This window comes from Tachypleus tridentatus, chromosome 10 (genome assembly GCF_004210375.1).
Source record: "Tachypleus tridentatus isolate NWPU-2018 chromosome 10, ASM421037v1, whole genome shotgun sequence".
NCBI lineage: Eukaryota > Metazoa > Arthropoda > Merostomata > Xiphosura > Limulidae > Tachypleus > Tachypleus tridentatus.
Genome location: NC_134834.1, coordinates 153264590 through 153277870, shown reverse-complemented (window position 1 = coordinate 153277870; position 13281 = coordinate 153264590). Strand labels below are relative to the sequence as shown.

General features: G+C 35.5%; 1 protein-coding gene across 2 annotated transcripts in view; it reads left to right on the top strand.

The window, feature by feature from the left end:
• The window catches only part of Adss (adenylosuccinate synthetase), a 64911-nt gene that overhangs the window by 2200 nt on the left and 49430 nt on the right, over window positions 1-13281 (top strand). For both annotated transcript variants that reach the window (XM_076464557.1, XM_076464558.1), the window contains exons 2-3: window positions 2596-2698; window positions 12847-12960. In XM_076464557.1, coding sequence (XP_076320672.1) covers window positions 2596-2698; window positions 12847-12960 — 217 coding nt within the window. The remainder of the gene's footprint in view (window positions 1-2595; window positions 2699-12846; window positions 12961-13281) is intronic.

Below are 13281 nucleotides of genomic sequence, written 5' to 3'. Positions count from 1 at the left end.
TTGTACAAGGCCTTTTGCCAAATAATACAACATGCTAGCCTGCTGTGATACATTATTATTACAATACAAATAATAGACTATTTTTGTATGTGTTGAAGTTATTACAGATCCAACTTGAAGTAGTCTATTTATTATTTGTATTGTAATTAATGCTTAGAGCAAGGTGATTGACTGAATTACCTGTATGTTTAAAGATTTTTATGGCAACAAGGAGATGCAATTAGAGATGTTAAAGTTGATATAGTTTTTGGTTCTTTGCTGTTTATCTGACAAATTAATCTGTTTGTGTCACAATAGTACACACAGACTCAAGGAAAATAACACTGGAAATCTAAAACTGAAATTTTTAAAAGTTCTAACAACTTTGATAAAGTATCAGTACAGAGGAGTTTAAAGATAAATGAAGTTTAATTAGGAATGAAACATAACTCACTTTGTGTTCTAAGCCACCTAAGAACCAGATGTAAAAAATTAATTGGGAAAGTGGTGCTATGCTCCAAATCAACTTTTGTAAGAGAAGCCAGATGTCTGAACAGTTTTGGCAATGTATGCAGCATTGGCAAGAAAGAGTTTACTATTCTTGTGATAGTTTCTTTTCATCTTTGTTTGAAGCCTCACAATAAAGAATGTCAGAAGACATGTTGCTAAAAGTATTTTTTGAGTTAGCTTCAAGAACTTTTTAACAATATAAAAATATTGTTAGCACCTGCTATCTGGGCAGTGTGCCACCTGGGTGTGGTCACATGCAATTTTGCCAAGTTTTGCTCTGTTTGCTGCTGACATCAGAAATGTTAAGCCTTACAATATGAAGTTTATATTTCATATGATAACTGTGTGATAAATTAAAAATTGTCATTGACCTTAGGTTTTATCTAAAATTAGTAGTTATATGTAGAACATTTGAACAAAGCTAATAATTATAAGATTTTATAATACATTATTGCATCTTAATTATAGTGAAAATGTTTTTGGTTGTATAGACACATTATTGTATCCTAATAATTATAATAAAAGGGTTTCTTTTGCTTTGGATACACTGTTGCATTCTTGTTGTTATGAAAAGGTTTCTGATGTTGTGGATACACTATGTAATGATTATAATGAAATGGTTTCTGGTGTATGTAATTGCATCTTAATATTTACAAAGAAAGGATTTCTAGTGGTAAAGTTACTTTATTGTATTCTGAATGTTTATTAAGTTAAAAATATATATATTCTCAGCTTTGAGACCCAGAAGATGCTCTTATCCTAAAATTCTATACAGTACATTATTTAGTTTGGCACATAAACTGCTGCCTTTGTAAGTGCTGCCTATGCAGTACGGTATTTAGTTTAATGTCCTCAAGTTGTTGTGTGGTACAATATATAATTTGATCTGTAAGTTATCCTTTTCAGATCCTGTGTAGTATACTATTCATTGCAAGGCTTAAGTAGCTCATCATTTATTCTGCTTTACATAACAGTTAAATACTCCATATATAGTACAATTGAAAATCCTAAAAATGGTTTAGCTAAGGTCTACACCAACATCTATGAATTGTTTATCAACTTACTTTTGCTTATTTGGCAGGAAGCCAAATTTACATGAACTCCCCTTTCTTGTGTGAAACTTCCCAAAATCCCTCTTAAGTTCCACAAAAGTTTTGCAGTTATCATTGATCTTTCAAAAACATGGATCACCCTTCACCTACAATGTGAAAAGAATTTAATTTGACTGGTAAATCACCCTGACAAGTCAGACCAAATAATATTCCTGTGGTAATCTCAAGTATGTTGAATTTCCTTTCTGATAGTGCTCACAAATATCAATATTCTTGTGAAAGCATATTTTTTGTACCTTTTGTAGCCTATTTAGTGGTATTCTGTGTTTAAAATTTCACACTGATGTTTTACTGACTTCAAAATGAAATATTTCATCTAATCAACATCTAAGTAACTGAGCTGAGCTACATTCTTTGACCAATGTTAAATAATAAAATGTTAAGTTCTTCAGGAACCTCAATTTGGAATCTTTTACCAACTAAAGACATGCATGCACACATCTGCATACCACATTCCTGTATAACAAATATGATTAACTGTTTAAAATTAAACAATTGTGAGGGAACACATAGCTTAAAACAAAATTTGTATCATTTTCAACAGTTTGAGTAAATATCATACCCACAACTAGCTTGTAATTATTATTTCTCATTTTTAAAAGAAAGCCAACAAGATTCTCAAATACTGAATTTGTGTGTAGAAATTATTGCCAAGAAAATCTGTAAAACCAGTCATTGTATTCAAAATGAAGGGTGTGAAATACATATCCACAGATAAAATATGACACAAAATGGAAAATATTTTCATACAGGATCTGTGTGAAAGCTAAGAATCAGAATAATTTTACAACAGGGTGAGATGCACTTTATCCATGGTTTTAATTTTGCTATTGAGTTTTAAATTCAGTAGCCAGCATGGCTGCTGATGTATGTTAGCTATCAAGAGTGTTACTTCAGTTACTCTCCCTCCCATCCCAGTTCACACACACAAAGCAAGTTTAGTTACAATGCCATGTTCTGTTAGTCTTAAGTGTTTAATCATTTTCTGTTCTAGGGAGGAAACAATGCTGGCCACACCGTTGTTGTTGGAGAGAAAGAGTACGACTTCCATCTCTTACCTAGTGGGATTGTGAATCCCAACTGCACATCTGTAGTGGGTAAATAGAGAATAAATCAGTAGATGTAAGTTCAGGGAAACTTTTACCTGTACATATGGGAAAGGGGTAATATTATGATGGAATGATGAAAGGTAGAAATATATTTTTGTACCAGTATTTGAAATTAATATTCTCAGTGTGATTTTGAGAGTTTGTTGTTTGTTTATTAAGTCTAACAAGTATGTTGGTTTGTGTAGGTTTTTTTGTGACATTTACTGATAAAAAAAACTTTTTTTATCCTTATATAAAAGTTTTAAAAATAGAATTGTAATTTTAGGTTTAAGTAGTGTAGTTTTTGAAATATTGCTATGTTTGCAATGCCTCTGGCAGCTAAGTTTCTTTCTCTTAACTATTTTGAAACTAGCTCACATCTTTCCACTCTTTTATGTGGCATCAGGCTACTTTTATGAAACAAGTTAACCTTCATCACATGTGATAGTGTTTTCTTTCCTTTGCTAAAGAATTTTTAAAGTTTGCTAATTTCAGGAGATTCCTGATACATGGATTACTGGAGGAGCTGGTCTTACTGGGAAAGCTATATACTTATTGTCCAAACCCATATAAATAATATTTTTTAAGTTTCTGGTAAATGTAATGGGGCTCAAAAGTAATTCCATGTTAATGTAATTTCATCTGAGGGTACCAATTTAAACAGCATTATTCTTTTTATATTATTATTTCATCATTCATGATTTCAAATAGAAAATAAAGATCAGTAATGGCATTTACAAATGTTTCAAGCCATTTTTATTATTATTATTACAGAACTGCATTCAAAATTCAATTTCTTAATCAATGGATGTCCGGGAGTTTGGCATGAAAATATAATTTAATATTAATTTTTCTTAAGTTTTAATTTCTTAATTTCAGAAGAAAACATTTTTATTCTACACCTCTCAGAATCTTAAGATTTGGTGGTAGTCTGTCTTTTTATTTATAAAATTTTTGTTCCATTACAAAAACTTCAAATTGCTCAACTGCTTTCAAACACCCACCTACTATTGGTATTGACAAGTCAGGTGTAAAAGCACAGCCCTTTTTTTTCTTTGCTTTATTTGTTTAACCAATGTTGACACATGTCCTCTGCCTTTTAGAAGTGTTTTTAAGTCTCTGATATTGCTACTGGACATATTAATTATAATTATCAATAGAAAGAACAATTCTAAAACGAAAGACTTACCCATCTTCACACATTAGTTATTCCTGGCATATCTGCCTCAGAGAATTTGCACATCACAAACCTTCAGCTATCTCTCATGTAAGATGTGTGAAACACGAACTGTACTTGTGCACAGTATAATCATTATGCAAAAATATCTCTCCAAAAGAAGGGTGACACATTCCATCTACAGTATACTTCCCCAAAAGCACTTGCACTCAATATTAAATTCATTCTTATTCTCTGCACTGTCTTCAATAGACATGTTTCTTAAGTCTAAATGCATTTAGTTTTGTGGGGTTTGCACTGCCTTTTTCCCAGGTGATAAGCATTTTTCTTCTGCTTATCCATCAGGATTTCCACACCTTCACTTATATCTCTTATGGGTTTGGGTGTGTTGTAAAAAACTTCATGTCTTTGGGAGGTTCGTCTCTTATGGAGTATATTTTCTACATCAGTGTTCTGGAAATCTTTGCCATCTGTCATTCACATTCCATTTTTCAACCATACCTTGTAAATCATTTGGTTATGATTCATTTTGACAGTTCTATGATCATTTCACATATTGGTTGTCCAGATGAGATAAGCTGCAGGAACTTTTGCTTTCACATGCTAGACATTCTGTTTTGGGCTCATTCACATTGCATTCATCTTATATCCTGATATATTATGGAAGTTTTGAAATTTTTGAAAATTGACTTGCTTGATTGGAAATGATTTTTCATGTGGAGTGGTTACTTTATTTCATAGGATTTGTTTTCAGTTGAGTACATCATTGATCAGTGGTTTTACCACTCCTGTCATTACTAAACTCTTCCTCTTCTAATCCTTGGTTCATCACCAAGCAGTTCTGGCTGTGGATATCTTTAGCACTGTTCTCATCTCTTTCTGTATATGTACTCTCTTCTTTTTTTGACTTTTCTCATGTGTCTGTATGTTTATTTGCAACACTCCTGTTCATCACCAAGTAGTTCTGGCTGTGGATATCTTTAGCACTGTTCTCATCTCATTCTATATATGTACTCTCCTCTTTTTTTTACTTTTCCCATGTGTCTGTGTGTTTATTTGCAACACTCCTGTTCAGATCCTATTAACATCTTTTGGGTAGCTCAGTCTTGATTTCTTAGGGATATACCTATTGAGGTTACCTACCCCTCATGCTACCTTGAATTCATCACGAGGAGTTATTGCTGAGAGGGATTTGAAGAATGTTCCCGAGTCAGAGGTTCTCACTGGTTTCTCCACTCAAGGAGTTTCTGCAGTGAGGTGCATCTCCACTTGCAAAGATAGAGTTACACTGCCAACAAATACCCTTGTTTTGACATTTACATCATCACGTGCATCTCCCACCATCAAGGCAGGTTATCTAATTTGCAGGATACGTCCATACATTCCAAATCCTCTCCGATGTTTCTAATGTCAGAGGTTTGGCCACTCAAAGACATCATGTCGTGGTTCCCTGACAGGTGCTCATTGCGGTGGCAAGGACCACGATGCCTATGAATGTGACATGGACCCACATTGCGTCAACTGCAATGGTTCTCACCTCTCCTACTTTTGTTCTTGCCCAAAATGGTTGGAGGAAAAAGAGGTGCAGTGTTTGAAAATGACTCATAACATCAGTTATCCTGAGGCTGTCCACAACTCCATCGGACATAATTGCACTGTCCACAACTACAGTGGGACTGCGGACAGATCTCTCTGTGACTCCAAGATAATCGTTTTCAAAACAAATGAAAAAAAGCCTTTTGACCTCCATGGTTAAAAAGGTTGATGACTCGACTTCCACACCCATCTCTGTTCCTCCCATACATTCCAACAAATCTCAAAATCCACATCCTTCAGTTTCAAATACAGGCATTTCTTCTGATACATCTTTTTCTTCCACCCCAAAAGGCAAAACAATCATTCGTTCACATCCTCAGTCATCGGAATCCCCTTCCAATAACAAAGATCTGCCCAATTGACCCAGGGAAGGATCCATGGAGGTTGATAGACCTCCTCTGACTAAGGACAGTAAGGAAAAAAGATGTGGTCATAAACAGAAGAGTTCTCCAGCCAATTTGCCTACCCATCATTAAAAATGGCCACCTTGATACAATGGAACCGTCGAGGTTTACGTTCTAATCTGGATGATATCAAAACACTGATTGCTTCCTACCATCCTGAATGTCTTTCCTTACAAGAAACATTTCCAAAACCTGCTGATACAGTCACCATTCGGCAGTTTTCTCTGTACAGAAATGACAGGCTGTGTGATGGATGAGTGTATGGAGGGGTGGCAATATTGGTTGATCAGCATGTGCTCACCCTATGTTTGTCACTCAACATACCCTTGGAGGCCATAGCCATCCATGTTTCCTTGGGTCATACCATCACTGTTTGTTCTCTCTATCTGTCCCCTGGAGAGACATATGATCAATCAGACCTTGATGCTCTTGTTGAACAGTTGCCATCTCTTTTTCTACTCCTGGGGGATTTTAATGGACATCATCCCCTCTGGGGCAGTGCTGTTATTGATGGGAGGGGTTGCTCTGTACAGCGGATGCTCTCTGATCACAATCTTTCTCTTTTCAATACAGGTTCTTCCACTTATTTTCATGCACCCAGTCAGTCCTTTACTGCTATTGATCTCTTGGTTTGCTTCCCTTCATTATTTTCCCATTTTTCATGGAGGGTTGACAGTAATCCACTAGGCAGTGATCATTTTCCTATCCTTTTGAGAGAGACTGGCCATGGTTGATGCCACTCTACCCACGTGCCTTGGTGGAAGCTGGATCAGGCAGACTGGTCCACTTTCACTGCTCTCACAGAACTTGATCCTGTGGTGTAATCCTGCTAGCCACTTAGCACAGAAGGCTCAAAAACGGGCCTGGGGTACTTTTTGTAGATACCCCACACTTTCGAACTGTGTCGCTTTCCAACAGGCCAGTGCACATGCTAGGTGGGTAAGATGACAAAGCCAGAAGGAATCTTGGATTAAGTTCACAACTAGCATATTTTCTACCACCAGTTCCAAGGTCATAAGGGACAAGATTTGAAAGGTCAGTGGGCACAACAATTCTGTCCCCCTCTCCATCTTACTCTCTGATGGTCAGGAGGTGGCTGATGTCCGGAGCATTGCTGATATTCTAGCTGAAAACTTTTGCTGGGTATCTAGCACTTCTGCTTGTTCCTCCACCTTCTTGGCCATCAAGACTCGGGCAGAGCATTCACCTCTTTCCTTTCGAACTGACTGTCTCTTTGACTATAATTGTCCCTTTACACTAGAGGAACTGAAAATGGCCCTTCATCGGTTTGGCAGTACATCTGTTGGACGTGATGATGTACACTATGATATACTGCACCATCTATCTCCTGCTTCTCTTGATGTCCTAATTGTCTTTAACCAGATCTGGCAGGAGAATGTTTTTCCTGATGCCTGGTGCCAGGCTATCATTTTACACCTTTCTAAGCCAGAGAAAGATCCCAAGATTCCTTCAAACTACTGTCCAGTTGCTTTGACGAGCTGTCTCTGTAAGATCTTAGGATGGTTAATGCTCGTCTTGTTTGGTTCCTTGAATCACACAATCTCATCTCACCCACCCATTATTGGGTTCCGACGACAGCACTCCACCACAGACACTTAATTCGACATGAAACATCAATTGGAGAAGCCTTTCTCAAATGCCAACATCTTGTATCAATATTCTTTGATATTGAGAAGGCTCATGACACAACATGGAGGTATGGCATTTTGTAAGACCTTCATACATATGAGTTGTGTGGCCATTTACCCATGTTTACTGAAAATTATTTGATGGACAGGAGATTCCAAGTTTGTGTGGGTTTGACACTTTCCTGTTCTTTTGTACAGGAACTTGGGGTCCCTCAGGGCTGTGTTTTGAGTGTCACACTTTTCAGTATAAAGATAAATGCCATCACTGAACAATTCCCTCTCACTATTGTGAATGGGCTCTATGTCGATGACTTTCACATCACATGTAAGTCGTTGAACATGAGATATATTGAGCAGCAACTACAAACTGCACTCAATCAGGTACTGAAGTGGACTATGGTGAATGGCTTTAATTTCTCTCTCTCTCAAACAATTTGCATGCACTTTTGCTGCCAACGAGGTATTCACCCTGATCCTGAACTTCATATCAATGAAGTTTTGCTGTGAGTGGTCCCTGAGACCAAATTCTTGGGGCTTATCTTTGATCGTCAGCTGACCTTTATACCACACTTAAAGCAACTACGGGTCAAATGCACAAGAGCACTGAACATCCGTGTTCTCTCTTCTGCCAGATGGGGAGCGGATCAATGTTCTATGTTAAAGATATATCATGCTCTTCTTTGATCAAAACTTGACTATGGATCAATGGTCTATGGCTCTGCCAGACTCTCTGCCTTAAAGATGCTAGACCTCATTCATCACCAAGGATTTCTACTCTGCACTGGGGTATTCTGCACCTCTCCAGTTCAAAGCTTATACATTGAATCTCATGAACCTTCTCTGCACCTTTGCCGTTTGCAACTCCCAAAGCATCCTACCTGGGGATGTGTTTTCCTTCCTCAGTGGACCGTACTTTATCAGAACAGATGATCTGCCATTGTTCCGTTTGCCCTGTGCATCCAGGTGCAATTGGATGACTTGGGTCTGTCCTTGGATAACATTGCAGATTCCACAGGTCAGCTCATTCCACCATGGATTATTACAGCACCCAAATGTGACCTTTCTTTCAGTCATCTGAAAAAGGCAGATACTCCAGATTGGAAGTACCGTCATTTATTTAATGAACATCTTTCAGACAATTATTCCGTTCCAATTTATACAAATGCTTCCTAATCAGGAAATTCAGTGGGCTCTGCTATGGTTTGCTGCAGTTCGGTGGTTGCGCAGAATCCCCTCTACAGCTTCTGTGTTCACTGCTGAACTGTATGCCATATCTCTTGCCCTGGATCATATTGAAGCTGAGCAGTACTCCAACTGCACTATTTATACCGACTTGCTTAGTTCTATACTGGCCCTAGAATCCCTTCACGTTGGCTCATACCCTGTTCTCGCTGATATTCAAAACCGACTGGGCCATTTCTCATTAACTGCTACTTCTATCCAGTTTTTCTGGATACCAGGCCACGTTGATATTTGAGGGAACAAGCTTGCAGACACGGCAGCTAAATCTATCTGCTCTGGCACTATCACCACTCTGCCTATTTCGTACATGGACTATGGTCTTGTATTCAAGGCTTGGCTCCATGCCAGCTGGCAGTCCACTTGGAGTGAGCAACGCAACAACAAGCTTTTCCAAATAAAACCCTATATTGGGCTTTGGCCATCTAGCTTCCGTGAGGTTTGGAAGGAGGAAGTTGTTATAACGAGACTATGCATTAATCACAGTTTGTTATATTCTTTTATCTGGAACTGATGCACCAGTGTGTAGTTTGTGTAACACTCAAATCACTGTAAGCCACATTTTACTTTCTTGCCATTGTTACGACTCTCAACGACGGCACTATTTTAAACATGTTCTGTCCCAGGGTTTGTCCGTAACATTGAACAGTGTTATTGGTGATGGTGACACTGTCCACCTTGATAAAGTTTAGTTTTTTAATGACCATTAATATTTTTAATCTCAATTAAGTGTTGGATATTTATTCATTTCACCTTTTTAATTGTGGTTCCCTTTTCACAGTTTCTTTCTGTCTAGTTCAATTTGACATTGAAAAATGGCCAGAACATTAAATAACTCGACACCAGGACTGGAAAGGCTAACTTCAGGTGAGTAATGCTGCTGAACTACCCAGTTGTGGGAGTAATGCTGCTGTATTTTAAACTTTTTGAACTATCCATTTGAACTACCCATTAGTTGTACCTGGGAAGTTCTTTACAACTTTATAGTTATGTCAACATTGGTTTTATGGAATTTTCTGTTTTAATTGCTGTTTTGTTTTACCTTCATTTTTTACAAATTTTACTGCATTTACTTTACTTTTACTGGACATTTAGCTACATTATTATGATTTTGCCATATGTCTTTTAAAACTTCTATTTTACATTTTGATAATGACACATAACATAACGGAACCAGGACTGGAAAGACAACTTCAGGTGAACTTCTGTAAGGTTATGATCATTACCTTTGCTGGAGGTACTTTACAACTTCTTTCACTCTGCTTTCTTTCTTTCCATTGTAAACTAGGTGTCAACATTGGTTTTATACTTTTTTCTGTTTTTCTAAATCAATCAATCAACCATACATGGATTATGGTCCTGTATTCAATTCTTGGCTTCTTCCACTTGGCAGTTGACTTGGAGTGAGTAACATGAAAATAAGCTTTTCCAGATAAAACCCTGTATTGGACTTTGGGTGTCTTCTTTCTGTAGGGATTGGAAAGAGGAAGTTGTCCTAACTAGACTATGCATTGGTCACAGGTTTTAACTCATCGTTTTCTTTTATCTGGGACTGATTGATGTACCAATGTGTAGTCTGTGTGATATTCAGACCACAATAAGCCACGTTTTAATGTCTTGTCATTGTTACGACTCTCAACGATGGCACCATTTTAAACATGTTTTGTTCCAAGGTTTATGCATGACATTAGATAGTATCATTAGCAATGGTGACACTGTCCACATTACATATGTTTTTAGTTTTTTTAAACATGATTAATCTTTTTAATGCTATTTAAATTTTTAGTTTATAAATTAGATCTTCTTTTAATGCGTATCCCTTTTAAGAATTAAAGTACAACTAGTACTATATGAAATTAGAAAATGGCATGTTAACATCAAATAACTCAAGCAGGACTGGAAAGGCCAACTTTGGGTGTCTAATCTGATGTTTGAACAACCTGTTAGTCAAACTGGCAAATTATAATAGTTAAAAGATTGCTATTGAAAGTCTTTAAAGCTCGTGTTACTTTTCTTTCTGAAAATGGGCGTGACATCAAATAACTTGAAATCAGGACTAGAAAGGCCAACTTCAGGTGACTAACACTAATGTTTGAACTTATCCGTTAGTTATCCTGGCGAGTTATGATAATTACAATTATGCTACAGAAAATCCTTTACAACTTGTATTACTGTAGGATTTTTCTTTCTGCTGTAGACTAAGATATAAAAATTAGATTTAATGTATTTATGTTTGTTATTCAAAAATTAAACTTTGTTTTACCTTAATTTTCTTTTATGAATTTTAATAATTTTACTTTAATTTTAACTTTTTACCCGATGTTTGGTGCAGATAGCCTAGTTGCTTTGTGGCATAAAACACTAAACCAACCAACCAGCCAACCCAGTTTTTTCTTGCCAGTGAGATGAGACACTGTTTTTCTCTTGTGATAGGAAGGGACATAATTTCTCTTGCTTTATGTAATGTGAGTATTGTGCATGGAAAATGTTTCACGCTTACATCAGAAGAATGCCAGTAATACATTATGATTATATCATACACCAGCACAGTTCATGCTATGTGTTACATATGAGATAATTCAAGGGTAGTGGTATGTGCAAAATTTGAAAGGCTGCTGCACAAGGAATAGCCAGTGTGTGTGTGCAGAAAGATAAGAATCAATTGGAAATACATTTTCAGGTTGGAAAAATATTAAGATCCTGTACTGTTATATTTTAGTGGTAAAAGTAGCTAATTTGAGTAATGGTATGATATATTTGGATGGAAGATGATCTCAGAAATAATGAAATCTTTTAAACCTATTTTTTGGGTATTAAAAAAACCAGGTAAATTATTATAGTTTTGAACATTATAATTTAATGTCTTATGTATTTTTGTGCTATGAAATGTGTATTTCAAAGCTACGTGAATTTTAGACAGCTCACATAACTAGAGAGAAAAATTTACCAAACCATGTTTATTCTGACCTTTTACTACAACTGTTAACCCACACCACAATCACTTCCATATTCTTAGTTTCTAAGACTGCATAAACTTTGAAGTGGACAAAGCAATTATGAGCAAAAATCTAAAGAAATTAAAGACTTTATCCATCACTCCCAGTTTTAAGCTTTTAATAGAGAAAGCCACCCAGCACTTCCATTATGTAACTCCAAGAATACACATTAAAGCTAATCTTTCTTTCTGTCATTGTGCCACACAAGCTAGTTTTTTATTCATTTGATATTTTTGTTCACCTTTTTTATATTAAATTTACATATCCTTCATTGTTGAATCTTACTGACCAACACTATGTGATTATGCTTTAATTTTCTCATTATTTTCTTACATTGTAGAAAACATTATTTATGTTCTATTTAATTTTCCATTTAGTTTGTTTCTCTGTTTTACTGTCTTTATGATTTAATTAATTTATAATTTTTTTTCTTGGGTATCACTTATCATACCTCATTTTCTGCAATACTTTTAGAAATAAAATGTGTTTTTACTTCATATTTTTCAACATTTGCTATATGTGTATTTGCTGCAGGTAGTGTTAACGTAGAGAAAAAAATATGTTTTTGCACAAAAAATTTTGATATTCATTTTGGGGGTTCTGTAGATCATGCAAATGATATGAAAAATTTTTTTTCTTACTGAAATCACTTCTGATTAAGAAGTTATCACACAGGATCACATGCAAAAGTTGTAATGGTTTTAAAACGAGACACAAAACTCAAGTTCTTTCAGATAGTTCACTATTTTTCAGGAAAAAGAGTAGTAAAATATTTGAAAGTGCTCGAGTTTGGTGTCATTTATAAACCATTAAAATCACTTTTTATTCAGACTGACTCAGAAGAGTCTTTGTAAGTTTTCATACACATCTTTAGTATAAATACGTGGATGTTTTTAAGGTTTAGCACTACTACTCGACTGACATCAAAATAGAAACATCACATCCAACTTTGTTATTTTTATTGACAATAGTATCTTCAAAAAAAAATTTGTACCATAAGTTTACATCTAAAATAGTATACTTGCAGAAGCAGTAATGGTAAAATGTATGAATTACATGTGGTTTGTAATTTGAAAAAAGTATGTTATTTTTACAGGGAATGGAGTTGTAATAAATCTACCACAGTTTTTTGAAGAGATAGCTAAGAATGAAGCTAATGGTCTGCCTGACTGTAAAGGTAGATTATACATCTCCGATAGAGCACACCTTGGTTAGTTTTTTCTTTTTTTTAATAAGTAATTCTTATTTTGGAGTATTGTTTTGTCAAAAGAAAAAGAAAATGTGTGTTTTAAAGGGGCTTAAAAATTGATTTTAACCACTATTTCTCTAAATGGTTATTTGAATGCATATGTTATATCTGAACATGGTAATAATTCTTTATTATTACAGGTACTTTTGAGATAAAAAATAGTTATTGTAGATGTACTTTGATTAAATAACAATAAAATCCCTAACTTGAGCCTTAGATGTTTTGTTTTCTAATTGTCACAATTTTGGTTCTCCCTTCTTATTGATTTGTTTTAAGTATATA